Below are 27777 nucleotides of genomic sequence, written 5' to 3' on the forward strand. Positions count from 1 at the left end.
TCAATCGAGATGGATCTTCTAATCAAAAGCAAAATGTCAGGGGAGCTCGGTTAACTACTTGGTGGAATATTTGGTTAGAAAGAAATAGGAGAATTTTCAATAATATTTCTTGCACAGTGAATAAGGTAGCTTACTTTGTTACGGAGGATCTAGACCTCCATAGGTCGGCTTTTAGACCTCCTTAATTTTGTTTGGTGAACTCTCATCCCATTTCCTGGGACTGTAAACTTTTGTTTTTTTACTCCTCTTAATTAAAATTCCGGCGGGTCTTTTGCCGTCGTTTCTCTCAAAAAAAATTGATATATGTGTTTAATCTAATTAAGCTGATCAATCATACCATTTTCTTGTTGAGAGATCAAATTAAGACACCGTGGTTCGTCCCGTACGTCCACAAGATAACGTGTCGCGAGATCACATACTAATATTAATTAACAATCATGGTGAAATGATGTGTTCCTCTTAAATTTCTAGCTGATCATCTACTTATATTGAGATGACACTGCACTTTCTTATGAATAAAACTGAGATGACACTGTATTATTCATCACATATGTTTTTACAAGAGTGATAGTCTGACAGAGGAGGAGATGCACATATAGAACATCAGTTTGGTGGGTGCTAATCGTAATCGATAGCTACTGATCAGTAGTTCAATTTGCAATTAAATTAAACTTTATGACCTACTTGATGAAGAAACCAACTGTACCTCAAAGAAACCAAGTTGCCATTATGGGCAAGAAAGGTGAAGGTACCATGTACTTGGACATTGTGTCTAGCCTCTCTTAAGACTAAGTACGTAGTTGCTGTCATGTGTTCCATCATCAGCTTCGTCTGAAGCTTCGAGCCTTGACCTGCAATTAGGCTAATCACGTTGTTATTTAATTAGATACAAATGCTGATTGGCAAGTTGCAATGTCGGCTTAGGAGTTGTTGTGCAGGTCAAAGGCAAGAGATATACATATTTTTATTCTGCGAATTTTAGGTTTGCATCACATCTTACACATGCAAGCAGAGCAGCAAACACATGGTAAAGCAAATTGCGAGTTGCAACCATTATAAACAGGAGGAGATCATATATATTTAGCAAGAAGCGACATAAACAAATTAATGCAGTGTGTATCTGTTTGGACAGATGGCTTGAAAATGGAGCAATGTTGATGTGAAAGCTATTGATTACAGTAGATCAGCATGGTGATCAGTTACTGATCATAATGGATGAAAGCCCTGAAAATTTTATCTAACAACATTGCTCCTGGTTGAACTTACTCATGCCTTGGAGTAGTATTACTCCTACCTTGGCTGATAAACTTGCTCAAGTTAGCTAATCAATCAATCATGAGAAAGATAATCAAGTATTCCATAATCTAATCATCTCCAGCTTGACATTCATCTAGTAGTGGATGCATAATTCATTTTTGCTTTTTGATCTTTCACTTAAGCCTCATTTATTTTTAATTATTCATCGTATTGTTAAAACAAATTATTTACTACTCCACACTTTAAAAAGTAAATTTTCTCAACAAACTTTGTTCTGTCGCATTGTTTAGACCACTTATTTTAAATTAGTATTTCTTAAATTAATTTTTATAATCAACTGATACCCCATCCGTCCCATAAAAAAATCAACCTATTACTGGATGTGACATCTTCTAGTACTACGAATCTGGACAGAGGTGTGCTAGAATATGTCACATCCAGTTCTAAGATTCGTTTTTTTGGGACGGAGGGAGTAATCCACAGCAACAATACACTCAATAATTGTTTTAAATCTTATTGATTGGTTTACAGTTTGCAGCTTGCAGAGATGTGAGCTGCAGAGAGAAGAGAAGCAAATTTTTTGTTACAAAGAGAGGCTTATCAGTAATAAAAGAATATTTCAGGGGCCTTCCCGCAAAAAGGCGCCCACCACTCGCTCCTCTCTTTTCCTCTCCTTCCCCTCCTCTCGCCGGAGACTACCTCGCCGTCGCCGGAGTCCCCCCGCCGATCCGATCCCGACAAGCCGGAGATGCATCCCTCCGGTGAGTACTCCCCTTACTACCAGCCCTACCCCTCGCCCACCTCCGCGCCGCTCGCCACCTACCCCTCCGCCTCCGCGCCGCCCTACACGCCGTACCCCGCCACCGACTACGCCGCCCCCGCCGCGTACCCCACCTACCCGCCGCCGCCCGCCGATCCCCCCCAGTACGCGCCTCCCCCGGCCGCGCCGCAGCCGCAGCCGTACTACCCCTACGAGCCGCCCCCGCACAACCCGGCTCCCTCGCCTTACCCGTCGCTAGATCGGGCAGGAAGCTACGGCTACGGATCCGGATCCCAGGAGCTGTACCCGCCCAAGCCTGCCGGGGGCGGGTGGTCGGATGACGGGGTGTACGCGTACAGCGGCGGCGGCGGCGACGCGCCGGAGCCGTACGGCGCGAGGGGCACCGCGCCGAGGTCGAATTCCCCGCTGTTTGATGACTACGGGAGGTCGATTGGTTCGACCAAGGAGAGAGGTGGCGGTGGTGGTGGCGGTGGAGGCAGTTCGGCGAGCCCCAAGGTGGTGCGGGCAGTGCCCAAGGTGGAGACGTCGGAGGACACGAGTGGTGGTGTGCAGAAGTTCCGGGTGAAGCTGCTGCCGGAGGGCGCGGGCAGCCCCATGGATGTGCTCTGCCAGGTACTCTCTATTCTGCTCCTTGGTTGAGGACGGTGATAACTTTTGTGGACATTGTACATGCTATTCTAAAATCAATCAATGGTTAGTTATTAACTGTAAATTTGATCCTTGTGCGTCGTAAACGGATGCTTTCAAATAGGAATGTGTGCTGTTCTTCTGGTTGTTAATAGCTTCATTGGCTGCATATTTGCAGCATGGGAAAGTAATGACTAGAGGTTGAATATGTATTACAAATTTGGCATAATGGACTATGCTCTGGACCTCCCTTTGCATAATCGCTTGCGGAGACTCAAGGATTAATTTGTGGAGGTTTGATGAGTTAGTTTTCCTATGGAAAAATTGGACACATTGAAGAATGCTAGCCAATTGTGGAGGATGCTAAGTATAGTTGTTTGTTTCCTAGCTAATTAACTACTCCCTCTATTTCACAATGTAAGTCACTATAGCATTTCCCACATTCATATGTCTAGATTCATTAACATCAATATGAATGTGGGAAATGCTAGAATGACTTACATTGTGAAACGGAGGAAGTACATATTTTTTAGGGATAGCTATTACCTACATGACATGTAAGGAATTATATCATTGTCATTTGATGGTTAAGAAAAGTTATCAAATAATGAAGTTAGAACTTAGGTAGGGAGATCCATTACTTTATCAAGTAGTCAAAGACTAAGAGTTATGGATGAAGGAGGCCCTTTCAATTGCAGGAACAAGATTGACTTTCTAGAGCCACATGCCCACATAGTATTGAGCTTGATAAAGATGTGAAAGTAAAAGAAGAATAAAAATAAAACTGCATGCGCTTGATAAAACAATGTGACAAGCCTATCAAATAGTTAGCAGAATCAACTTCCCCCACCATCCTTCCTATTAGCAGTACTTTACGGGTTGATGAAAAAGGTTGAGAATGAGTTCAATGGAGTGGTTGTCTTGCTTTAGTTTCCTTGTAGACAAAGTTCCCTGTACCGTCCTTTTTGCTAACTTCATGAGACAGATGTAATATAAAACGATCGCAATGTGGAACTAACTGTCTAAGTAGACATATAGTTCTGGACACTGCATCTACAATGCCATCATGATAATAAAAAATGCTGAAGAAATTATTAACTCATAATATGGGACCAAATATGTAAGTTTTTGCATTGGATGGGTGAAGTTTTACGCTGTTGTACTTATTGTGTACTTGCGTCTACTCCTGGAATGACCCAATAATCATTATTTTATTACTTATCTGGTTGTACCTTGAGCAGGTTGGTTTGGATGGGATTCGGATGCTTGATCCCAATACTAGTAGGACATTGAGAATATACCCCCTTGAAACTGTAACTAGATGGGATGTAAGTTTTGGGCTACTGTTGCATCTTGATCAGAAAGTTATAGTTTTTGCTATATATTTGGTGATTTCTTTTACTAATTTTTATGGGATACTTATGCAGGTATTAGATTCTTCTATCTTTGCCTTTTGGTCTAAGAGCTCAGTTGATTTTGAAGCAAGAAGAATAAGGCTGAAGTCAAACAGCTATACAACCAACACCATTCTTGACACTGTGACAGCCGCGAGTGTGCAGGTTTGCATCCGTATTCATGATATTCATTTTCTTCATCGTTCAGTTTTTGGCAAATTCTTAAGCGTACTATGCCTGGTTTTTCTTTGGACTAACAGTTCAAGGAAATGGGCGGAAGTAGCATTTCGAGAAGTAGAGCAATTGCTGATGCTGCCAAACCTCCTGAACAACAAAATGATAGGAGGAAAAATTTCCTTGATTGGAGGAACTTAATGAAGCCCATGAACGAGGAGAAAGACCACTGGGTAAGTTCTTTCTGTATAGGTCTCAAGGTTTTCCTATATTTCGGTATTCAAAATGACACACTTGTAAGTTGTAACTCATTTATTGCCTGCTTATCTGTAATGTTACATTTTACATACCACGATATAGTCTTCGGTGATTCAAATCTGCCTAGTCGTCTGGAATATCAGTTGCTTAGGCAGATGAATGCAAAAATAAGCATGTATACATCTTTTCTTCCTTTTCTTTATGTTTATGGTCTTAAAGCTTTCACTCAGTTACCATTTTATGTGTATATGCTGAACTGCTGAGAAATACGATTAAAAAAAAATCTCAACCAGCGGGGGAAGGACCGCCCCCACTGCTTTTCATTAAGAAGAAGAGCCTCAGCCAACCCAGCCAAGAAAGGCCACGAACCCTGGCCCAGTGGCCCCCCCACACGCGGACTCGCCCCCCTATGGATCGGTCCTTAACCCATGCTTTGAGGCCCTTGCCCCCTAACGAGGCTCCGCCCTCCATAGGTCGCTTCTTAACATGTGTTTTTACGAGGGGCCAGCGAGTGAACTTTTCTAACCAGGCCTGAAATTTGCTCCCGTGGGGAGTCGAACCCAGGACATAGAGGTTCAACTTGAGCCTTGTAACCGCTAGGCTACAAGCCCTTTTGCTAAATATGATTATGTAGTTTCTGATTTCTGTTATACTGTAACATAATTTGGCTTCACTTTCTTGGATTGTGGTATTTCAATAAAATCGAGAGGCAAAAGCTGATTTCATGTGATTTGAACTTTGTTATGGCTATTATGAAGAAAGTCAGTTTAAATTAATTTATTTGCCTTATTCTCATACTGCGTGTTGTTGTTGTTAACAAATTTGTCATTTGTGAATTATTAGCACCGCACAGTAACTCTATTTTTTGGATTCACAATTTTGTTTTGTGGTTATTGATCGCATCTCGCTTATTTTCCTAATGAGTTATCTGTGGCTTGTTCTTTGCACCGCTAACTCTACTTCCCTTTGGGGTCTGTCTGTATTATAATGGGCCCTACCTGCTATTCATGGGTCTGTCCAAGCATTTATCTTTCCGTCCCCATTAATGCAATCGAATCTTCATGTGGTCTCTTGGTATATGGTTTGCATTTTTGGATGTACTTTCCCTTTTGTCTTGTTCTATTTGTAGACTTATTTGTTTCAGTTCTTTTAACTAGTTATGTTATTTTCTGCACTTCTCCTATTAGGTCCCAGATGAAGCCGTCACTAAATGCACAGCATGTACAGCAGATTTCAGTGCTTTCAATCGCAGGGTAATAATGGTTCACTTTTGACCTGTTGATGATAACTTGGGGGTTCCATCTTTTAATGTTGTGAGTCTGTATTTTCAGCATCACTGTCGAAATTGTGGTGATATTTTCTGCGACAAGTGCACCCAGGGAAGAACTCCTTTAACTACTGATGCTGATGCTCAACCAGTGCGAGTTTGTGACAGATGCATGGTAGTGTCTCTCATCCTTCTCCATCGAGTCCTAGTTATTGTTTATGTTATACAGATCTCTTTGGTGTTTCCCTGTGCTTAGAGGGTACATGCATCGGAAAAATGAATTTGTCACATGATTATATAATCCTAACTGTGAGTTGTAACATAAGATATTAAAATGTGAGGCCTCATTGCTCATGTGAATTACTGATGCTAGGCTTGGACAATATCAGGATTTTGTAGTGGAGTTATACCTTAATTTTCTGAATGATGCTATGCTTCTTCTTTCTGCATTACTGGGAGATAAACAGGGAGTTACCTATGCACTTTTCTGCTCTTGAAGGAGGATGTGGCATTAAGTTTTGTTTCAACCATCAGATCTACACTGTTTTAATGACTACCCATCTATCATTTTAAGGACAAAATTACTGCTGACTTTTAATATGAGTTATGGTGTTGAGATAGTCACTTTCTGTTTCTGTCAAGTGGTCTATGTTGTGGGCTTGCACCCATTCTAAATGTCACTGTTACAGACTAGGAATATGCTGTTGATTTTATTGACAAAACTAGATGTGTGGTTATCAATGGATGATACCAAAATCACGCTTTTCTATTTCCATAGGCTGAAGTTTCTCAAAGACTGAACAATGCAAGGGAAGCGGCAAATCGGCCTATTGTTCACAGCCATGAGGATCTTGCCAAAAAACTTAAGGTGCACACTTCTTTCAGCTTTGTGAATTGTGATGCAAGAGCCTTCTAGTTGGCCATTGTATTACTTACCTATACACTGTTCAAATGTATGGAAATGCTCCGTTAACTGGAGGCATCTGCAACCTTCTGTAGTATCATTCCATTTTGGATGAATTTGCCTGTGTGCCACTAGAATTAACTGTAAGACAAATATGCATGCTTACTGAAGATGATCTGTGGTTTGATACAGGATGCAATGGATATAAATAAGAAGTCATCTTCAGGTTTGCCTATTTATGTGTACTCTGTTTCAGAAATGTCCTCTTTTCACCTTAGCATCTAAAACCATGTTGGTTTCATCGACAGCCTCGTCAAGGTCTACGGATGGTTCTAGCAGGCGAATGAGGGAGGTTGCATGCCCCACCTGCACAGTCCACCTTCAGGTATAGTAACCGTGATATTCCTTCTTGGACGGTTTATTGGTTTCACTGCATGGACCCATTTGATCCAAATGAACCATTCCTACAGGTGCAAGTCCCAACATCTGGTTCAGAGACCATAGAATGTGGTGTCTGCCAGCAACCTTTCCTCGTCAGTGCTCGATGAATTCCATCATCACGCAGGCTCTACATTGATCCACAAAGAAAAAGATTCTGTTGCTGTCAAGGTTGCTGCTTCGGTCATTCATTGTCTTGATGGGGTCCGTTGCTCCTCTGTATATGATGATGATCTAATTTAGTACAATCATATTCAGAAGTAAGGAAGAGGCGAATAAAGAAGAGTGTTAGTGTTTGTTTACCATGTTTGACGTTTAGCCTGTTCTTGTCTGAACTTTTCCTTGTGTACATTGCGGATATATTGCTTCGAGTTCCATGTGACATGGTGTAATTTACTGCTGGTATACTGCATTTTGATCCATCGAAATCATTCTGTTTAGTTATGCACAGTTTATTCCAACAGACTGGATGTGTTTCATATAAGGGAAAATGTTTGGCTCGCCTGTTCCCAGCGTCGCCATGGTGGGTTCTTTGCAAAAGTCTTTTTACATTTGGATGAATTTTCGCCATGGAAGGGTAAGTTTGTGGACTACTCCTTGTAATACTCCGGTCCAGTTGAAATCAGATCCGGGGAGTCCTTCTATACTTAAAAAAACTAGAAATTAACTTTGATACTTGTGTAAATTCCAAGCGTAAAAACTCAAAAAACAAGTTGAAGATTTAGTCTTGCCCCCACACAACACAAAAGTTTCAAATGTAGTAGCAAATGAATTTTCACAAACAGACGGAAATTTGTCGACAGATTCGCTTCTGATTTCTGAAGCGTCAAAAACCCTTTCCGGAAGGAAAGCCGAAAGCTAAAGCCCCTTGCTGTTGCTATTCTGGACTGGAGGCTTCGTCAACAAGAGACAAGACAAAGAGAAGAGAAGTGTGGAAGAAATTTGATGGGGATGGGGATGGAGGCGGCGTGGGCCTGCGCGGTGGATCGAGCCACCGGCGCCGCCGACTCCACCAAGCGCTTCTTCCTCTCCTTCCGCCGCCCTCCTCCCCCGCCTCCCGGACCCAATCCCGTAAGCTTACCAACCTCTCTCTCTTTTTCTTTCCCCCTTGTCATCCTCCTCCACTCCACCGCCGGAAGCTTTAGATACGGGGATGATGTTTTGTTCGATTCATTCCAAGCAAATAACGAAAAGGGGAAACCAAATCTCTTATTTTGGCTCATAAGGTTTGGATAATTTGGTGAGGATTTTGGGACGAAAAAGGACAACAATGCCAGTCAGGAACTAGGTTATTTGGGACCGAGTTCTTTTATGTGAAGTGGAGTACTCCAGTAAAAAAAGATCGTTATCTAGAGCTTTCAATTCAAACTGCTTCACCAATGAATGGTCACAATCTTAATACCATCTCCACATTATGTGATTGTGATACTACTAACAACTAAGCCCTGGTCTGGTGTTCCAAATGCTCCTTTTTTTTTTCTTTTTCAACACACATTTGTCAGTGTTCTGGTCTGGTGCGCAGACTAGTTACTAGCATAATCTGTTTATGTGGTATTCTCTGACTGAATGTACCTTAGAAAATTGCCATGACAAACGAATTGTGTTGATCTACCTGCCTTAAATTCTTCTCTTTTTCTACTTCAGATAGATATCTTGAAGCGCTTGCAGCGCCAAGCGTTTTATGACATAATGCAGCTGAGGGAGAAACAGGAGAAAATTGAAAGAGTGCTTACATTGTTCAAAGCGAGCAAAAGTGGCCCATTTGCAGAAGAAAGCACCAGGGTCAAGGGAATTATCACTGTCGCTGGAAGCCTCTCATCAAAAAACAAAAAGGATTCAGGACCAGATAGCTCAGAAACAAATTCTGGCATTAGTTCGCAGTTTGTGTTCCAGACAAATGTTCGAAAGAAGGATTCTCTTCTTGCAGAGCTTGTCACTGATCATAGGAGCCTGCCTTCAGAAAATGATTCTATTGGGAGCCCTTTTGTATTGTCAAAGGTGATGTACTTGGCAAATATCAATGACTCGCTGTCTGCTTCTGCTGTACCAGTAGGAGCGAGGTGTGATGATTTTTCAACCGACCCCAGTCTCCAAGAGGTAATTTTCTCATACACGAACTGGTAATCACAATAACTTTTGCCTGCTAATGTATCAGGTAATAGTTTTTTTGACAGGAGCATTGGCTTGCCAGCTTCCGTTCTTCATTGAGGCCACCTTTGCTGATTAAACGGCATAACTATGCTGCTGGCCTAATACTGAGGTCAAAGAACTTTGCCGTTTCTCTTGCTGAGTTGATCTCAGCAGCTGGGAAGCCAAATAACTCGGGTGAAGCCAGTAGATTTTTCACAGGATTTGGGCAAATGTCATGTCAGATGCAAAATGAAATGAAGTTAACCATGTCCGCAGCCTTGCATGGACCCGGTTTAATATCTAGGAAGAGCAAACCAACTGCTGGAGGATGTGTTGATTTCGATCTGAAGATCGATGAGGACTCAAGAGTTGGGGCCTGGATTGAGGTCAAGAAGGCGAACCCAAGGTTAGTGAGATGGGCGCTCACATTGTCAGAAACACCGGAGGACGACCTAGGCTGGGGCTTGAGCTTGCGGAGAGGCACCGAAGGCAGCCCAGAACGTCTTCAGCTGGAAGGCTTTCTGAATGTCCATCTGGGGAAGGCCACCTTGCAGCCTGGTCTCATGTTCAATATAGACGGTAGGAGATGCGCACCAGCACTTGTGTTCCAGTCAAGTTGGTTTTTGTGAAGTCATTTTGGTGCTCTGCTATGAGCCCTTGTAGGAGCTTTTGGTAGATCAGAGGATGTAAAAACAATCTTTTATATCATGAAAAATTATCATTTTAAGTGCCTGGTGAGTTGCAGCTATTGCTGAGGTATTTACTGCTGATGTTTTGACAACAGGGTATGAAATCTGGTGGAATCGGTAGTAGAGTGACCTCTGTTGCAATCATTTGCAAATAGCATTTCCTGGAAACAATAGCTCATTTCTATGGTGACGACGATCTGAATCCTCTGATGCCAGCCGTTAACATTTCCTTGGAAACAATAGCTCATACCACGATTGGTTTACGTATAGTTACAGTGTTGGCGCAGAATTTGGCACAGTAATGAAGTCACAAAGCTACAAGTAAAGTGCTAACCTATAGTGCCATCATTTTTCATATGCACCAGAATCAACATGAGAAACTACACAATTTCCTCTGATCAAAAGAAAAGAAAAGAAAAGAAAAACGAGGGCTCTACTTTGCACAATCACGAAATCATGTTCAGGTAGTTTCCCAGCTTAGCCTGCTGGCGAAGTTCTTTTTACACTGGGGAGTTCGACAGAGCTCAGGTCTGCAGGGTATGGAGTCCACAGCCCTAATCCTCCCTTGCTCTCCTTCAATCCCTTTTTCACGATCTCATCGATTGTTTTAGCCCACTCGACTTTTGATGAGTGTTCCCTTGTGTGTCTGTGCAAAATGAACAGCGAATTGTACTCGCAGTTTGGGAACATGAAGAATTTAAGAGCATCTCCAAGCCTATACACCACGTAGCCAAAGCTGAGCTGATCGCGAGGCGTGAAAAGATTGACCTCGTTGAACCAGAGACAGCTGAACAAATCACTCATAGTTGTGTGCTCCCGGATCAGCACTGCCCCCTCTGGCACATCTGCAGGTTGCATCTTGTTTAGTCACAGACAGGATTGAGGAGCTTTTGGTAGCAATGACAGAATCGCAAAAGGTACACAACAGTTTAAGTATGCCTATAAATTTATGGGACAAAAAAAATAATTCTACTCACCACTAGGCATCCTTTTCTTTGGGTTCCAAGGCTCCATCCCCTCATGATAGTACATCTTCATCTGAAGATCAACCAGAGGCCGGGCATATCTCTTCCTCCGTTTGATTGCATCACCCTCCTCATAAATGCTCTTATGATGCTTATGGACAGCTACCGCAAAGGTGTATTTTCCCCGCCAGAGATACCTGCAAAGAATTCAGCTTGTTGGTTTGTTTTTGGACTTTTGACAGAACTGTATGCATTGTCTGGTGTTTCAGAAAAAAAAAAGCTAACCTTTCAAGAATAAGCAACGGATCGACTATAAGCTCCATTTTCCCATCAATCCAAATGCTATACCAAGCTTGAGGAAATAGTCTGTGTGTTAATATCTTTGGCACTTTTCCATTCCTTCTAGGTTCATCAAATGGAAGGCGGTGTAAAGTTATAAGTCGCCATATGCCTACCCATTTCCCTCCTGCCTTATCAAACTTGACAGTGGTATTCTTTTCAATAAAATCAAGGGATACCTCATCTACCACCATCAAGAAGCAGAACAACTTTTGAGATCGAATGCTAATATTTGATGGCTGATGGGGAATGTCATAACCATCAAATATACCAGAGGCAACCACGAATTTGCATTTCTGTATGTACTTGACATCGACATCATCCATGTCCGCACCACTGTTTTTCATAAATCCACAGTGCACCTGCGTATATAACACAAACCAAGCAGGAAGAAGAAAGTTCAGTGAATCAAAGATGAACCACCGTAACCCAAGATTCAGTGTGTGCAGAAGGAAAGGAATGGCAAGGTGCCATGAGCTATTCCTCTTTAAAGGCTGGTATGCTATTTGCTTTAGACACAATGAACAAAGTGGAAGTGATATTTTGTATTGTGCCGAAGCACTCTAAAGCCACACTATATGACCACCACCATTCCAATTTCAGTATAGGTTAAGTAATCTGTCGACCATCTTAGCGTGCTTTTGTACTATGTACAAATCGGGATAAGACAAAGGAAATATACATGCTTCAGTGCAAAAATACTCAACTAAAGAAAATTTAACTGATCCATCCACCTTTATTCCTCATTTTGGTACTTAATCAGAGAATCATATATTATACTTAAGAAGATAAGAAGATATACAAACACAATAAAGGAAAGTAGTTGCCTTCATTGTAGCATTCAGTTTGAAGCTGTCCTCCCTCTGTTTCCAGCTTTGACGTCCTCCGAACAGCGGTGATGGATCTTTGTCCTGTTTGTCAACTGTTATGTAGGACAACCTTTTCACGATTGTGTTGGGAGTTCTCTTTGGAATGGTAATAGAATCAGGATCATCTGCAACAGGTATGGGGCAGCCTGTAGAATGAAGAAATCAAAGTTAGACAGCAAGAATAAACAGCCATCATGCAAAGGGCTTAAGGTTAAGGCGCAAGTCTTACGGTGAAGTGGCTTTGATGAGGATCGTATGGAGTCCAACGCATACAGAACTTTACTGTCTTTTTTACAGAGAGCTGTGCAGATGCAAACCATGGTAAACAATGTGAGGATATGACAAGAGTATTTCGATAATCAGTCATGATGAAAAGACCAAGATGTTTAAGCATGGTCATGAGATGAACATAAGGAATCTCTAGCATAGTAAACATAATTACCAGAGTAGGAAATATCAGAGGCCCTGGCTCAATATATATGGCATGATCCATAATAACATTTCCTTTAGGCTAGTAAGTAGTAATAAACAATGGTGTGACCAATCATATCAGACTCTTTGTAAGAGATGCATACAGAAAACAATGGTATACCAAAGTGATTATTCAAAGCGCATTGCGTTGCAACCGTAGCACACAAAACATGGCAACTGTTATGAGCTACTGCTAGTTTGTAGAGACACAGCGAGCAAATTGATGGAACTGTCGCTTCCATGGGTGATGGATGAAACGGGCGGGGAGGGAGGAGGGAGCACCTGAGAGAAAGGGGACGTCGGAGTTGCAGGACCAGAGGTGGAAGGCGAGGGCGAGGATGACGAGCAGCGCCCAGGCGATGGCGGAGACGAGCACCAGCCGCACCGCGCCCTTCCGCCACACCACCTGCATCCGCATGCCGTCCCCCTCCGCGCCGCCGCCTGCGAGGCACCAAACCAAACCAAACCAAATCCAGATCCAAACAGTGAAGCAGGCAAATTCTTCGGGGGGAAAGGGCGGCGCCTTGCCTACCTTTGCTCCGCCGCGCCATTGCTCCACCTCTTACTTGCTTCTGCTCTCCAGTGAGAGCGGGATTTAGGGTTTGGGAGTCGCCATGATCTTTGTCTCGTCTCGGAGATGGGAGCACAAGAGTGCAGTGCAAGCTTTGCTCGCGCCTTCTCCTTTTGTTTGTTTACTACGGAGTACTTTCGTTTTTCCTTTTTCCCATCCGAATGGTTCGCAAACTTTAGATTTATGAACAAATTTACAGATAATAACCGTATACAGTACAGTAAACTACATACGAAAAATTTACAGCGAAACAGGAGGAGTATACAGAAGATGGAAAATCTTGCTTTAGCCCTAGCCCATCAGAGTTAAAGTTACACTTCTGCTTCATCTTGTGCTGTACATTTTCTGGATTCATTTTATCGGCCGTGAACAACATGTTACGTTTGTTCAGACTCATCTCAACTGCTAATTTCTCCTTATAATGAATCACAAGTGAATTTTGCACATCCTCAACTCTGGAGACAATTATGCATAACAAGGTTCTTCATATATCTATTACTATTATCCACTATATCTGTATAATGTTTGCACCGTAGCGTGTGCACTAGGAGTACAATTAATTATATATACATCTGAAATTTACTACAAGTTCCAGGGTATAACAACTCAAGGCACCCTCCAGATTGATCAACATATGCATGCTTATTACATACTGGCATCAACCATCACACACTGAAGCACCATGTCAGGTTTTCTTCACAGAATTGGAAATATGTTGTCACCATCCTCGCCACGGTCGAGATAGTTGAACGGTGCATCTCCTTCGTAGCGGAAGTCTGGACCAACATAGCATTTCATCTCATGGAACAGGTTCAGGTTGTCCACCAGCTTATGGAATATGTTGCACCCGCAGCACTGGTACGACGAAAAACGATTTAGTCCCAAAAATTGCAGACGAAAGAAAGGAAATGTAAGGCATATGTAATATGCGTATATCAATACAATGGCAAAACCAGTCAGGCAAACTGAGAATGATGCAGCAGGAAAGAGCATATATATTTCAGCTGTTCGGCATAGAAATAGACATCCAAATATAAACAACTTGTCGGAAAATTCATGCTATAACAGTAAAGTAAGTAAAAGTGCATTAGGATGAAGCACAACAATAGCAAAACTTATCACTAGCACGATCAAGGACAATCAACAGTTCAGCGCTCATAGAAACATCAAAGCAGCACACTCAAATAAAAGTGCCTGAGATCTAGCTGGCACTGAACTAGAGAAAACGTTTACGTAGTTAAACTAGGAAATTTCTCAAAGGAATTCAGAACACACATATAAGCTGTTCAAGCTGTATAATTTCTGCACATAAATTTGTATTACACTGGAAAGGCATAGCCTGCCTTTTTTGCTCCCTTGCTACTATCTGGTCTCTGATATATAAGATATGATACAATAGCCTCCTTAAGTTCTACTATACTCAATCTGCTGATGTTTTCACCAGGTTTCAGTCTGCTGACGTGAAAGCAAAATTTGCAGTGCGCTAGCTAAAAGATCCACCAGGTGCGACACCACCATAAGCACATTGGAAATGTAACATATAACCCATGGCAACTACCTAGTTACTGACTACACTGATCCTTGGATTGAGCATTCAGCAACTTAAACTACTAGTTCTTATGGAATAACAACAATGTTTCAAACTAGAAAATTGGTTCAGCAAGATAGCACTCCAATTCAATTATGCATGTATGACAGAATCAGGATCAGCAGAACTTGGATATTTCGCTGGGGCAGTGCAACTTGGATATTTAACACATCTCTATTCACTAGGCATGCCGTTTACTCAACACATCATCAATGGGAATATTCTATGTACTGACTACACTGATCCTACGATTGAGCACTCATCAACTTCAACTAATTGTTTGTATGTATTCGAATGGAATTACAACAATGTTGAGAGAATCAGGATCAGCTCAACTTGGATATAATTTAGTGAACAGATTTCCATTCGGTAGCCATGCCGTTTATATGGCTATACATGCATACCTGAACAAAGACAGTGCCGTCAGTGTAGGCGTGCGGGTTGATGGCGCGCGTGGTTCGCTGCCCGCACACATTGCAGGTGAAGGCCACGCGCATCCGCCGCCGTGGGGACTTTGTGAAGAGCGACCATGGCAGCGTGGACACCTCCGGCCGGTCTCCCCCACCGGCGGCCTTGGGCGGGCCCTCCATCCCCGACCCCGTCGTCCAGCCCCTCCCCGTGGCGGCGCTCACCACCAGCCCCATGGCCGCATCCTGCAGATGAGAGATGACAACGTCAGCAGCATAAATCAACCTGATCTGGCCAAAACAAACAGCTATTTTCATCATCAAAGTCATTCACAAATTGCAAAGAAACGGCAAGGAGTATGGCGAAACGGGGGATCGAATCGAAGGGAGAAATTCCTCAGTGAAGCGACCACTAAACTTGCGGGAAAGCGCGAAATCGGGCGTGAAACGTCCAGAAGCGGTGAAGAAAGGAACAAATTAATAAAGCATATCGGATCGGTCCACAGGTCGAGGAATGGAATGGAGGGAGTGAGGGTTCGTATCGAATCGTACTGTACCTTGGAGAGCGGCGAGATGGAGAGGCCGTACGAGGCGAGGCTGGTGGGCTCGTGCGCCTTGGCGACCTCCTCGTCGTCGTCGTCGTGGTGGCGGCCTGCAAAACACGGGAGACATGAGCACCGGCGAACGCGGAAGAAATGGACGCGCGGAGAAACGTACGGTTGGAGGCGGCGACGGGGAGGAAGGATGCGCGGCGGCGGCATCGGCGATTGGAGGAGAAGGGGGGGAGAGGGAGGAGAGAGCGGGAGGTGGTGGCGATCGCGACGGACTCCATGCTCGCCCCGGCGGCGACGGCGAGACACCCAGCACGACACGGAACTTGCAGCCGTGCGTCCGCCTCTGATTTTTTATTTTTTTTATTTGGTCGGCAAATAAAATGCGTGTTTGTATATTTTCCCAGCGAGCGGGTGAGGATTATTATTACACGTCGGCCACTAGAGCCTTACAATTTTTACAACAAAAAAAAATTGATATAGTAGGGTTTAAAAACTCATAAGGCCTTACAATTTTTACAACAACAAAATAAATTGATATAGTAGGGTTTAAAAACTCATAAATCCCTCTCAAATTGGTGGTATTTCTCATCATCAGTCAGGATTTAAGGCGGTAAACATGTGTAATGTAATATACACAAAATTCTCCATCCACTCAAATTTGTCCACATGTAAGTATGCTTTTGCTTAGCTATCTCAGGCATATGTATATGTATGTACAAGCAATACGGCCGAGGACTGAGAAAGGAACACATGATAAAACAACCTAAGGCATACATCATACAAAACTGTCGATGATCCCCTAACTGACCATGTTCTAAGACTGAACCATCCTACGGTCTCATAATAGCTGAATGCAACCTTTAAACATCGCTGTCATGGTCGCTGGCTGCATCTTTCTCTTCATAGCTCATGTCTTCGTTGATACTAACACTAAGGCCATCTTCTTCGTCATCGTCATCATCATCATCATCGTCGTCGTCGTCTTCGTCGTCCTCTTCAGATGAATCAAAATCCGAGGAAAATATGTAATCATCAAAGTAAACCGAGTCATAGGACTCACTGATATCAGAGCAACAAGAATCTGTCTCAACCTGCAAACCATAGTACCGCATACATCAGAACACTAATTTCGTTTATGCACCGGTAGAAAACATTATGTGATATCGCATATATCATAATTCTAATATCATTGATGCAGCAGTACAAAACATACAGATAGAGCTACTTTCTACAAGCCTGCAAATTTGGTCCTCTTTTTTTTTTCTCATTTCCTGGTACCTCAGATTCATAATGGTGATTTTACATATAAAAAATACTATATGAATCAAGTCAGCTAACATTCACACCCTAGCTTCATGCAAAAAGTTAATAAGCACATCTCAAGAACATTAATTCGGATGCCATGTATAAACCATGGCGGCCCAACATATTTATGCCATGCCTGATAAGTTTAGCAAGTAATGAGCATAAAACATCAGGAGAAGCACAATAAGTTTGCACAAAATAAAGATTATACCTCGTCAGGGTTCTCACTTCCACCAGGAGCCCAAATCTTGATATCTTTATCAATGCCACAGTTTGCAATAACAATCCCATAAGGGTGCTGCTCAACACAGTTCACAATCTGTTTATCCCCTTTCATAACCCGCATAAGCTCCCCATCCTTCTTCCTCCAAATAAATACACGGCCACAGTCTGATCCAGTGGTAACATAGTCACAGTTGGGCCCAAGGAAATTAACACCCTTCATGGTGTGCTTGTTACGATGTCCCTTGAATATTTGAGGTGCAGGCAACTTATCTCTACAAAAGGGTAATGGAGCTGTATTTATATGGCAGTCTCCTTCAATCTCATCCATCAGGAGTCGTTTTCCTACCTCAATATTGTTGAAGTGTAAGCCATGTTCTCTCGAGAAAAGGTAGATGTTATCATAACTATAGGATGCCAATAGTTCGCTGGTCTGCGAGAATGCCAAACCAGATATTCCATCTTTGTTTTCGCCCATCATATGTGGAGGGCAAAAGTATTCAATTGGCCGACCAAAACTAGAATTCCCATTCACATCAATCTTGCGGCTATCATATATTCTCACATACTCATCAGATCCAGCAACTGCAAAACAACTAGGCTTTCTCGGGTCTATGGCAATAGCATAGAGTTCAATGGTATCACCACCAAAATGATCAACTTCTGCGCATTTAAAGAGTTCAGCAACATATTTCTCCCTTAGGTCAAACTGGATCAAACAGAGAGTTATCAACAAAGGAACCCAAGCAGATATTATTACAGGTGAATGAAGTTAGCAAGTTTAACAACTTACAAGAAAAACGGAGCCATTATCTCCGCAGCTAAAGAATGTGTGAGGATTTCCAGGCTCAATAGCTAGTTTGTGCACTGCTACCTCTGTATCAACTAGCTCATTTGTAATTACACGACCACCTTCTTGTATTTGCGAATGCCTCACCTGTTTCACGGAAACAGCAAACATGTGACCATGTGTACGATGTAGAGGAGAATGGTGAAAACATGGTAAAAATAAAATTGGATGACTCTGAGCCAATATATATATATACCTGTCCATCAGCAGCGCATGTGATGATGCTCCGGTCACCTGAGAAGGGCATGAACAGAGCATGGAACACATTGTCGCTGTGGCCAGTGTGGAACGCGAAGGTAGGCGTCCCCTCTTGCCAATTCCACAGTACAGCGGCCCGATCGTCCGAACCGGACAGGAGCAAGCTCCCATCCTCGTTAAAGCTGATGGTATTCACACAGCCCCTGTGCTTCCGCAGCCTCTTCTGGACACCGAGAGACCGCACAAAGTCCTGCACAAACAGTCAAACATGCTCCATGGTTATAGAAACAAAAGAAGCCATCACAAGGCTACTGCAACAACCACCTGTGATTCTCTCTGAACCTCCTTTGTTGCGTTGACTGTGCTCTCTGAACCTAGTACTAAGTTGGTTTCTCTTAATGAACGCACCGATTTCCACGGTAGGATACAGTTAATCCTGTTCTAACGTAACCTAATGCTGTTCGATTTTAGGATTAAAACGCTGGAGGAAACAGAAAAGCGAGCGCTGGGTGGTGATTTGGTCTCCGTGCGGAAGAGCAAAAGGGATGGGGAAGAAACTAGAGAGAGAGGGTTGGATTGGACCTGACCTGGGAGGCCATGACGGAGTTGGCGAAGAGCTTGGGCGGGAGGCAGCCGACCTCGCGCTCCCACAGCCCCGCCATCCGCGTCCCCTCCCGCGGCATCGCCTCGCCTTCTTCTTCCTTCTTCCTCCTCCGCCGCGAGGCCTTCTTCCTCCTCCCTCTCCTCTTCCCTTCTTCGCATGTCGGCCAAGGGGGAGGTGGAAGGCGGTGGCACATCTGGGCCGTCCAATGTCCCAACCTCAACGGCCCATATTCCGTGTGGATCTGGTGGGCCTGGGCCTCACGCGTTCACGGCCCAACTATTCTCCCCATCGCGGGCGGCGTGTACAAAAACCCAAAGAGAAAGCATCAGCGGAGCAGGTTGGAAGCGGAGACCGAGAGAGAGAAGCAGCACCCAAACCCTAGCCCTCCCCTCTCCTCCCGCACGCGCGCGTCGGCGCCACCACCGGGAGCTCCGCCGCCGCCGCCGCCTCATCCGCCCCGTGCCATGGTGAGACCTGCTTCCTCTTCTCTCCTCGGCGCAGTCTGTATTTCTCCGCTGATTTGGCTGATCTCGGTGCTGACGCCTCTCCTCTTTGCAGGCGGAGACCCCCGAGCGCAGGAGGTAACGACCTCCTCGATCTCCCGATTTGGTGCCTGGTTTGCTATTTCGTTGGTTGGCCACCTTCTGGCTCCTCCGATGCGAGCTTTTCCGCCTAGAATCGTAGCTGCGTGATTCGAGCTGGATGCCCATTAGGTTTAGGGGCAAGGCAACACACGAAGATTCGTAGCATATGCCTGTGGATTTCCTTTTTGTTTGAGCATACTATGTCAGCAGGCTGATTACATGTGTTCATATGGTGCTCAATATGTTAGCATCATGTTCTAAGTTGCAGTTCTCTAGTGACATAATTAGTTCGGTAGTGTTTCAACCTACTGTTCCTTACGATTAATTATGTTTTGGCATGTCGCCAATGAACTTTGAATTTCTGCGACGTAGATGCCCTTGTTCATTTGTACAAGGATTTCTTTCCTGGTGCTTATAGAAAGCATGATAGGGTTTGCCTTTAAGCATCAGGACATTGTGCTATGGAAGTATGATTTGATATGAGTGCATGGCTTACTTTCTATCATCCCATCTCAGTGGAAATATTCATGTTTGCATCTTGTAATTAGATTTAAACTACTATGTTTTGCCAATAATTTTTCCTAGTGGTTGGCGACAAACTTGACAGTATAGGGGTTATTCAAATGGCTGTTTGAGTTACATGCTTTCTTCTGAAATCGTTTTCCACTTTTGTCATTCGTATCATAGAAGCTAATGTCTAGATTAGTTAAATTGCACTACTACATTCGTCTGGGTATTCCAATTTTTATTTCCTTTTCCCCACCAGTTTCTCAAAAGTTCTTTTAGAACATGAGGTGAACTTACATAACATTTCCTTGAGAAGATGGTTAATGCCATTGGACATGTCAGTAAATACTGGCTTTATATTAGTTATGTTGCTTGTACTGTTACTCATAACTTCGGGCAACTAAATAAGCTATAGGTTGATGCCAGGTGTTTGCCGCTGTAGAAAGGCAATGCTCTTCAGTTTATATTACTGTAGTAAAAAATGATAGTAGTATGATCCTGAAGCCATATGAGGACTTTGTTTAGTGTTGCATTCAGCCGTAACACATTCTAAGTGTGGCTCGTATGCTTGTTGGTCCATGAACAAAAGCTCAATCGTAGACATTTTGTCTACAGTTACTTATCAGCATTTGGTATCATAATCATGATGCCACTTCAATAAGGATCATGTCATGTTCGATTCATAATGTATGCTGCTGGGAGTGCTCATGTTTCTATTAGACTGTTTTGTACTCCCTCCATCCCAAAATATAAGCATTTTTGAACTTCGACACGGTCTTCGATATGCTACTTTGACCAACAATATCTATGGACATAAAATGTTTTAAATAAAAAGAGTTACATATTATGATAGTTTGATTAATGATAATTCTAGTAACATCAATTTTACTTGATTGATCTTTTTTATTTTTTGCTATTAATAGTCAAAGTTAAAAACAATTGACTTGGAACTATGCTAAAATGCTTATATTTTGGGACGGAGGGAGTACTCTTCATTCGGGAAAGTTTGTTATGCTTTCTCCCAATGTTTTATTTGGCTTCAGAATGGTGTCCATCGTTTTGTCTTTTCTCTACATCTATTCCCTACCAGTAAACATGGGATTTCCTTTGCTAATATTTTTCATAGTTTGCATTGAGGATGATAGTAGGGAACTGGTTTCCATGAATTTAAATATTTGTCTTCCTATTTTTGTTGTTTTCTTGCACCAATCAAGATCATCCTTGTTAGAACTTTTATGAATGTTTAATATTTCATGCATGCGACAACTTCTTACTTTCAGGTACTCAGGGTCCCCCTCTCCTTACAGGGGAAACCCAAAATCAAGGTCAAGATCACGATCACCTGCTGCTCGATCCCAGTCTAGGTCTCCAGTCCCTGACCCTAGATCTCAGGCAAGGTCAAGATCAAGAAGCCGCGAGAGGTATTTGCTTATATTGCATATGCTGCCATCTATTTCACATAGTATTTGCTAATATTGCATATGCTGCCATCTATTTCACATATAATGTTTCTCTTCACAAATGGATGAAAGAAAGAGGGGTAGAGGGACTGATGGATGTTTTGTGTTCTGTAAACAAAATTATTGTAGTACAGTAACAGCTGACTTGTGTATTGTGTGTTCTGTATTTACATGGAAATCAATCAACATCCATGTTATTAACTTGTTTTTGGTTGCAGGGAGCCTGATGCTGTAAATCATGGAAATACACTGTATGTGACTGGACTCTCTTCTCGAGTGACTGAAAGAGAACTTAAAGATTACTTCTCTAAAGAAGGAAGGGTTAGTTGACTTCATAAAGTTACCGCAATATGTTCCTATTCTGCAGAATCACTGTCTTATGTAATTTCCTGTTTGTTAGGTGACTAGTTGCCATGTTGTCCTTGAACCCCATACACGTGTTTCTCGTGGATTTGCTTTTGTCACCATGGACACTGTTGAAGATGCTGAACGCTGTATCAAGTATCTTAACCAGTCTGTAATGGAAGGCCGGAACATCACAGTTGAAAAGGTAATTTGTTTGTTCATATCTGCTTGGGTTGTTTGATCAGTATGCAACCTTGTATTTCCTGAATGTTGACCTGGAGGTTTTTTTGGTTATCATTCAGAAGAGATTGTGCAAGCTATGTGCAACAATCAAGATGCTGAGTTCATCAATTTCAACTTTAGCTCATACAGCTTGATCAATGGACAGCCCAAAGGGTTACTATGCACCACAAGATTCACAACTAAACATAGCAAATTTTCAACTAAACCCCTGAGCATTCATCTTCAACTTCCAACATCAACTAATCAACGGGCATTCACAACTCGTTAGACAAGCATGTGTGGTGACGTACGCATAGCAAATATTGGATCCCTGCTAGTTGGAGTTTGCGCTCTTCATTACATATTTCCTCCATTGGTCCGTAATTGCGGCATATGTTGATTGATCGTAAGAGGAACTTGTAATTACCTACACAATCCAGACTGACACTTCTCATATCCTAGTTTGGACCCTCGACTTTGTGCTAATGGATTTCTGTTTTATTTCAGTCACGTCGAGGTCGCCCAAGGACGCCAACTCCTGGAAGCTATCTTGGTATGTAAATTGTAAAGGAGCTGAAACTTGCTGCATAACTCTGTAAATATGCAATACTAGTGTTTTGCACTGTCCTGTTTAAATTTCCCTTTTTCTTTTGTGCTGGTCCCTCTTGTGCTTTATGTTTTTCAACTTGAGGTGTTACCTTTACAGGTCATCGATATGACCGTAGAGAGCCACGTGGGAGATACCGCAGCAGAGGAGGTGGCTATGGCCGTGATGAGTACTACGGCAATAGCTACCGCAGGTCTCCGCCTCCAATGTACCCATCCTACAGGGACACAAGGGACTACCCTCCATACAGGGACACAAGGGACTACTCCCCCCACAGGGATGCTCGAGATTACTACGACGGAAGGGGAGGCAGGGGATACTCCCCACATAGATCTCCTCCTTATGGCGGTGGCAGGGCCCGGAGGGAGCGATCTAGATCATTGCCGTATTCTCCCTACCGGATGCCTGAGAGAGGCTATGGACGCCAAGCCGGTGGTGGTGGCTATGACAGGTAAGGTTGCTCCCTTGGCTCTTGTTGCATTAGATACCTGAATTCCAAGCTGGAAAACGTGCTGTTCCTGTTAGCCCTGATGAATGTTAGATTGCTGTAGCTTTGTACTATTTGAAAGATGCATTCCTGGATTTAATGAACGTTGTTGTATGGGGTACCTATAGACGGGGGTGTTTAGATGGGGCTAAAACTTTTTAACCCATGTCACATCGGATGTTTGGACGCTAATTTAGAGTATTAAACATGGACTAATAAAAAAACTAATTTCATAAATGAGAGCTAATCCGCGAGACGAATTTTTTAAGCCTAATTAATCCATAATTATCAAAAGTTTACTGTAGCATCACATTGTCAAAATCATGGCGTAATTAGACTCAAAAGATTCGTCTCGCGAATTAGTCCAAGCTTATGAAATGGGTTATGTAATTAGTGTATGTTTAATACTCCAAATTAGTGTCCAAACATCCGATGTGACAGGGACTTAGAATAAGTCTCTGGAAACCAAACAGCCCCTAGTCTGTAATCTGGAATGATTTTAAGTACGACTGGTATGTCTTATTTTGGCACCTTTATTGGAGTGTTTGAAATCGTGGGGGGCAGAGTGGCAGTAGCTGCTACGTGGCTATTATTTGACATGGGCCATAATGCGCATCCTTGAAAGGTGAAAGCTGGAATATTCACCTGGAGGACAGCGCGGTAAGTTTGATGTAAGTAAAAGTGCGGTGGTGAAAAAACGTGGGTGTGTACATATGAGAAGACAAAAGGCTTTGATGTGCCGGTCCTGCAGCCCCTGCATCATCATTGTGTCTGATGCCATGGAATGGAATCCAGCCAGAGAAGTGAGATTGCAACTTTGCAAGATCGATGCATGTGACGGCGTTTGTGGTTTTTTGTTGTTGGATTGGATGATGGAACCGAATGGATCATGTGAGTTAATCTACTAGTACAGTATTAAAAGCCATATATGGAGTATGTCTGTTGGTGTTATGTTGGTTTTGGAATGGGCCTGCCTGAGTGTGTGACAGGCAGAGGCAGGGAGCAACAGTGGCAAAGCAGAAGAAGAGATTGTAGCTGGTGTCGTCGTCCCGCCCCCCATGGCCATGGCCGATCTTGTTGGCTTGGGTTTCTAGGCATCCGTAGGTATCTCATCATTAAATTGAACAGAGCTTTGGACTTTAGGTTCTTCCGATAGATCGGCCGTCCGTTGATTGATTTGATCTGAGCGATGATGACTGAACTGATGCAAGCAAAAGCTACTACTAGTAGTAGTTGCCGTCAAATTTCATTCTGGTGTTGTAAAAAGGGTGCAGAAAAAGGGGGGCAAAAGAGAAAAGGCAGATTCTGCGAGCGAACGGGCGATGATGCAGCCTTGTGCCCAGCGTATCATAGATCGTGATCGACCATGATGATGCACCAGTCTCTTCTTCCTCTCTCTCTCTTCTTTCTTTCTTTCTTTCTTTGCAGCAGGTAAGGTACACACGGCTCACGGCTGGGCTTAGTGATGTCCCATTCGCCTCCCCGGCATCTTCAAATAAGACAGCCAACTCCTACTAGTAGTAAGCAACAATCATTTTTTTTATATATATATTTTGTGTTGTATATAGTTCTTTCTAAGGATAAAAACATTTTGAACTAAACAGTTTTCGCTTAGTACATAGGAGTATTGGTTTTTGAAAGTGAAACTCATAGGTGTCGATGGACTGACGCAAATTCAGATGAAAGGTTAGCTAGATGGGAGGCTTGTTCGCGCCGCGCGTGCTGCCATTTTATGGCAGAGCAATTCTACCGGCCTCATTGCCTATGGCTTATAAACCGCAGCTGAATTTTAAACTTTAAATTTTAGTTTTAAAGATTCTAAAGCTGATTTTGATGTTTGCTCAACGTAGTTATTTTAGATTGGTTAAGTTACTAAGAACGTATATATAAAAGTTTTACCTACAAATTATTTTATATCAGTAATAAACCATTACGAGCTATAGGCAACCAACAGGGATCTAGATACATATTACCTCCGTTTACCTCCGTTCCTAAGTAAGTAGTACATTTCTAGCATAAGAAGCACAAATTAGTATAGTAGTTGAAAATGTATGTTAGTTCGAGTAAGATGAGAAGAAATTTTAATAAGTGATTAATGGGATATGCAGCACTTTAGAAATACACTTATTTCTTTAACAAAACTAAAGTGCTAGAAATGCAATTATACAGTGACGGACTGATCTCGTATAGTATAATATTACATATGCTATTCCCACAGTTCCAAAATATAGCATCTCATACTATTGCTATATTTAAATCTGTTATGATTTATATAGTATTAATTAATGATATTTTCAGATCTAGTAGATAGTTATATTTTGAGCGAAGTAGAGTATCTCCACGACGTGACGTCCTTGCATGGCCGCCAGCGTGGCGTCGCCTCTCCCGACCTCTCTAGTACATCACTTTTAAGATAATGAAACTGGTTTACTTAGTAGGAGTATAATGCATCTTATTGCCCCTGCATCACCACTATATCCTTCTTATTAATACATTAATTAACGACTTCAATGTTTGATAAATCTGCTACGTGCGTCTCTCTAGGCCCATTTGTTACAAAAATATAACAACTTAGGCCCATTTATATAGTTTGTAGGAAAAACATTAAAATTTTGAAGGACTTCAATCATATATAAAAATTCAGAAGAAGGTCTTTAAAACGAAGACTTAAAGCATATCCTTTTCTTTAAAATTCCTATAAAATGAACAATAATCTTATAGTGATTTTGAAAAAAAAAAGTTAGCAAGAGCTCTAACTTAATAAAGAATTTTATTCAAGTTTTTCTATCTTATTTATCTTTTGTTTTTCGTGCTGTCTAATTAAACAACTATTCTTGTTTTTTTTTTTTTGCAATCCTATATTTTACATTTATATTTCTATCAAGATTCTAATTCTGTGTATATAACTTTTTTTTAATCCTACGTGTGAAAGGAGCCCTTAACATTTAAAATTCATATTACAATATAAATACTTTACAGTGCTTACTCGTCGCGGGAATACAAAGTATTTTTAAGCCAATCAGGTGCTTAGACGAGGGATCCATATAATTTAAAATTAAAAAATTGACCAGTAAAGTTATTACTAAAAGAAAATCTTCTCTCTTTTAACAAGAAATGCTTACACTCTAAGAGCAAGGCTAATAATATAGTCGATCTGTTGGCTATAAGGTTCTTTATAGACTTTTCTTAGCCTACCCATATAATAGTTAGCTCTTTACAATTAATACAAGGTCCACTTGTGTCTCTCACAGAGTTTCTTAGTTCTTGAGTCCAATCCGGCTATAAGTTAATTTACAGCCCGCTTCTTCTCTCTCCTCTTCTCTCCATTTACCTCAGCATTCAACGGGTTTATAGGCTACTATTATACTTGCCCTATCTATTTAGGAATTGAGGGAGCAGTAGCCAGCAGTAAAGCAGCGATGATTGACGAAACGTGGCTGCCTTTGGGCGTCACGGGATGGCCAATGCAAGCTGCAGGCAGCAGTGAGCGAGCAGCCTCTGCATCTGCACACGGTGAGGTTGCAGCCAGCGACCCTGTTGTATGGGCCCAAACACGGCAGCTAGCTTCTGCATCTTCTACTGTAGTACGTTAAACTGCTACTACTCGTATGGATCATCCATCCAAGCTACAGTTTTACTAGAGCTGCAGTACGTGCCTCCTGTGACTCCATCGATCTGCACGATCAACATATACAGAGTAAATTACGTCCATCTCTTATTACCAAAATTCTCTTGGACCGCTCTTTAGTCTATCTTTTCATTTTAAACTAGGTTATTTTGCCTTTGATTTAATTTACTTTAAACCATCCAAACTTTTTTTCTTGAGCATATCAATCAGCGATTTTAACCACATCAGCATCCGTAAACTTGCAATCTTACATGTAGGATATTCTTTGTAAAATTAGAAGGTAGATAACTAGATGCATCTAGAGAAATGATTTGCATTGATTCAAAGGGCAACAAAGATAACTTATACGGTCGAAGGTGAAAATTAATATTAGCTAGAGGGTGGTGCAAAGTAAAACTTTGTTATTAAGAAGTGGATCAAAATACAATTAACTCATATATATATATATATATATATATATATATATATATATATATATATATATATATATATATATATATATATATATATATATATATATATATATATATATATATATATAGTATTATGTTTTGCCTTTGTCTTGAAATGCATGCCACATATAAATTAATCTTCTCATTACATAAGCTACTACCTTCTTTCTAAACTATAAGAGATTTTCGCCATATAGTTACATATATATAAGCAAAATCCCTTATATTTTAAGATGGAGATTATTGTAGCTAAAAAACATCAGCATGCATCAATGTCTCTCTTCAATGATAGGTCAGATCCTAAATCCAGTCATGTGGGTAGCTCTATAATGAGAGTGCGGTGTCGACAGGAGCGGAAGGCCCTTGTGACACCCATCTTGGGCGGACGGGGGTTGGTCGGCGAAGGGGCACCAAAGAAGGTGGAGTTTATGTGCCAACAGGGTCGAACAATAAGATATCATGGGGTTGTGATGTCAAGGAGATGGTTCAATTGTAGTGTAGTAGCGATGTAACTATAATATAAATTGGATGTAATCTTCATATAAATCAAAACCCGAGATGTAGCACACTGGATGAGCATGCCCCCACGCTCCACTGGCATCGCGAGTTTGATAGGTGGATCT

The 27777-nt window shown here is 42.1% G+C and overlaps 6 protein-coding genes across 8 annotated transcripts; 3 read left to right on the forward strand and 3 right to left on the reverse strand.

Moving 5' to 3' along the window:
* Window positions 1-1878: 1878 nt before the first annotated feature.
* On the forward strand, window positions 1879-7544 carry LOC4342097 (protein FREE1). The gene is made up of 10 exons (XM_015787614.3): window positions 1879-2650; window positions 3907-3993; window positions 4093-4224; window positions 4320-4466; window positions 5679-5744; window positions 5823-5933; window positions 6537-6626; window positions 6855-6888; window positions 6971-7047; window positions 7133-7544. Exons 1-10 carry the CDS (start codon window positions 2006-2008, stop codon window positions 7208-7210), a joined length of 1467 nt encoding a protein of 488 aa, XP_015643100.1. The 5' UTR covers window positions 1879-2005; the 3' UTR covers window positions 7211-7544.
* Window positions 7545-7989: 445 nt separating this feature from the next.
* Window positions 7990-9957, forward strand: LOC112936020 (uncharacterized). Its single transcript, XM_026026194.2, has 3 exons — window positions 7990-8171; window positions 8745-9197; window positions 9275-9957. Exons 1-3 carry the CDS (start codon window positions 8046-8048, stop codon window positions 9857-9859), a joined length of 1164 nt encoding a protein of 387 aa, XP_025881979.1. The 5' UTR covers window positions 7990-8045; the 3' UTR covers window positions 9860-9957.
* A 160-nt stretch (window positions 9958-10117) lies between these two features.
* On the reverse strand, window positions 10118-13223 carry LOC4342099 (probable hexosyltransferase MUCI70). The gene is made up of 7 exons (XM_015787617.3): window positions 13096-13223; window positions 12846-13004; window positions 12322-12393; window positions 12051-12238; window positions 11170-11585; window positions 10897-11081; window positions 10118-10764 (listed from the first exon to the last, which is right to left on the reverse strand). The coding sequence occupies exons 1-7, from the start codon at window positions 13112-13114 to the stop codon at window positions 10397-10399; spliced, it is 1407 nt and encodes a 468-aa protein (XP_015643103.1). The 5' UTR covers window positions 13115-13223; the 3' UTR covers window positions 10118-10396.
* A 376-nt stretch (window positions 13224-13599) lies between these two features.
* LOC4342100 (uncharacterized) lies at window positions 13600-16028 on the reverse strand. Its single transcript, XM_015787618.3, has 4 exons — window positions 15847-16028; window positions 15687-15781; window positions 15127-15375; window positions 13600-13989 (listed from the first exon to the last, which is right to left on the reverse strand). Exons 1-4 carry the CDS (start codon window positions 15959-15961, stop codon window positions 13831-13833), a joined length of 618 nt encoding a protein of 205 aa, XP_015643104.1. The 5' UTR covers window positions 15962-16028; the 3' UTR covers window positions 13600-13830.
* Window positions 16029-16300: 272 nt separating this feature from the next.
* On the reverse strand, window positions 16301-18978 carry LOC107281437 (uncharacterized). Its single transcript, XM_015788314.3, has 6 exons — window positions 18841-18978; window positions 18257-18508; window positions 18004-18147; window positions 17560-17919; window positions 17200-17485; window positions 16301-16774 (listed from the first exon to the last, which is right to left on the reverse strand). The coding sequence occupies exons 4-6, from the start codon at window positions 17670-17672 to the stop codon at window positions 16544-16546; spliced, it is 630 nt and encodes a 209-aa protein (XP_015643800.1). The 5' UTR covers window positions 17673-17919; window positions 18004-18147; window positions 18257-18508; window positions 18841-18978; the 3' UTR covers window positions 16301-16543.
* On the forward strand, window positions 18831-23610 carry LOC4342102 (serine/arginine-rich splicing factor SR45a). Of its 3 annotated transcripts, none has more exons than XR_001546947.3 (8): window positions 18831-19329; window positions 19421-19443; window positions 21234-21374; window positions 21632-21734; window positions 21814-21963; window positions 22061-22399; window positions 22488-22533; window positions 22687-23610. XR_001546947.3 is itself a non-coding variant. In XM_015788312.3 (7 exons), the coding sequence occupies exons 1-7, from the start codon at window positions 18856-18858 to the stop codon at window positions 23040-23042; spliced, it is 1293 nt and encodes a 430-aa protein (XP_015643798.1). In that variant the 5' UTR covers window positions 18836-18855; the 3' UTR covers window positions 23043-23610. The 3 variants fall into 3 exon arrangements, 1 of the variants encoding a protein (XP_015643798.1); XR_001546948.3 differs by having other exon boundaries at window positions 22061-22386; window positions 22687-23199; XM_015788312.3 differs by lacking the exon at window positions 22061-22399 and having other exon boundaries at window positions 18836-19329.
* The last annotated feature ends 4167 nt before the right edge of the window (window positions 23611-27777 follow it).

Source organism: Oryza sativa, chromosome 6 (genome assembly GCF_034140825.1).
Source record: "Oryza sativa Japonica Group chromosome 6, ASM3414082v1".
Classification (NCBI taxonomy): Eukaryota; Viridiplantae; Streptophyta; class Magnoliopsida; order Poales; family Poaceae; genus Oryza; species Oryza sativa.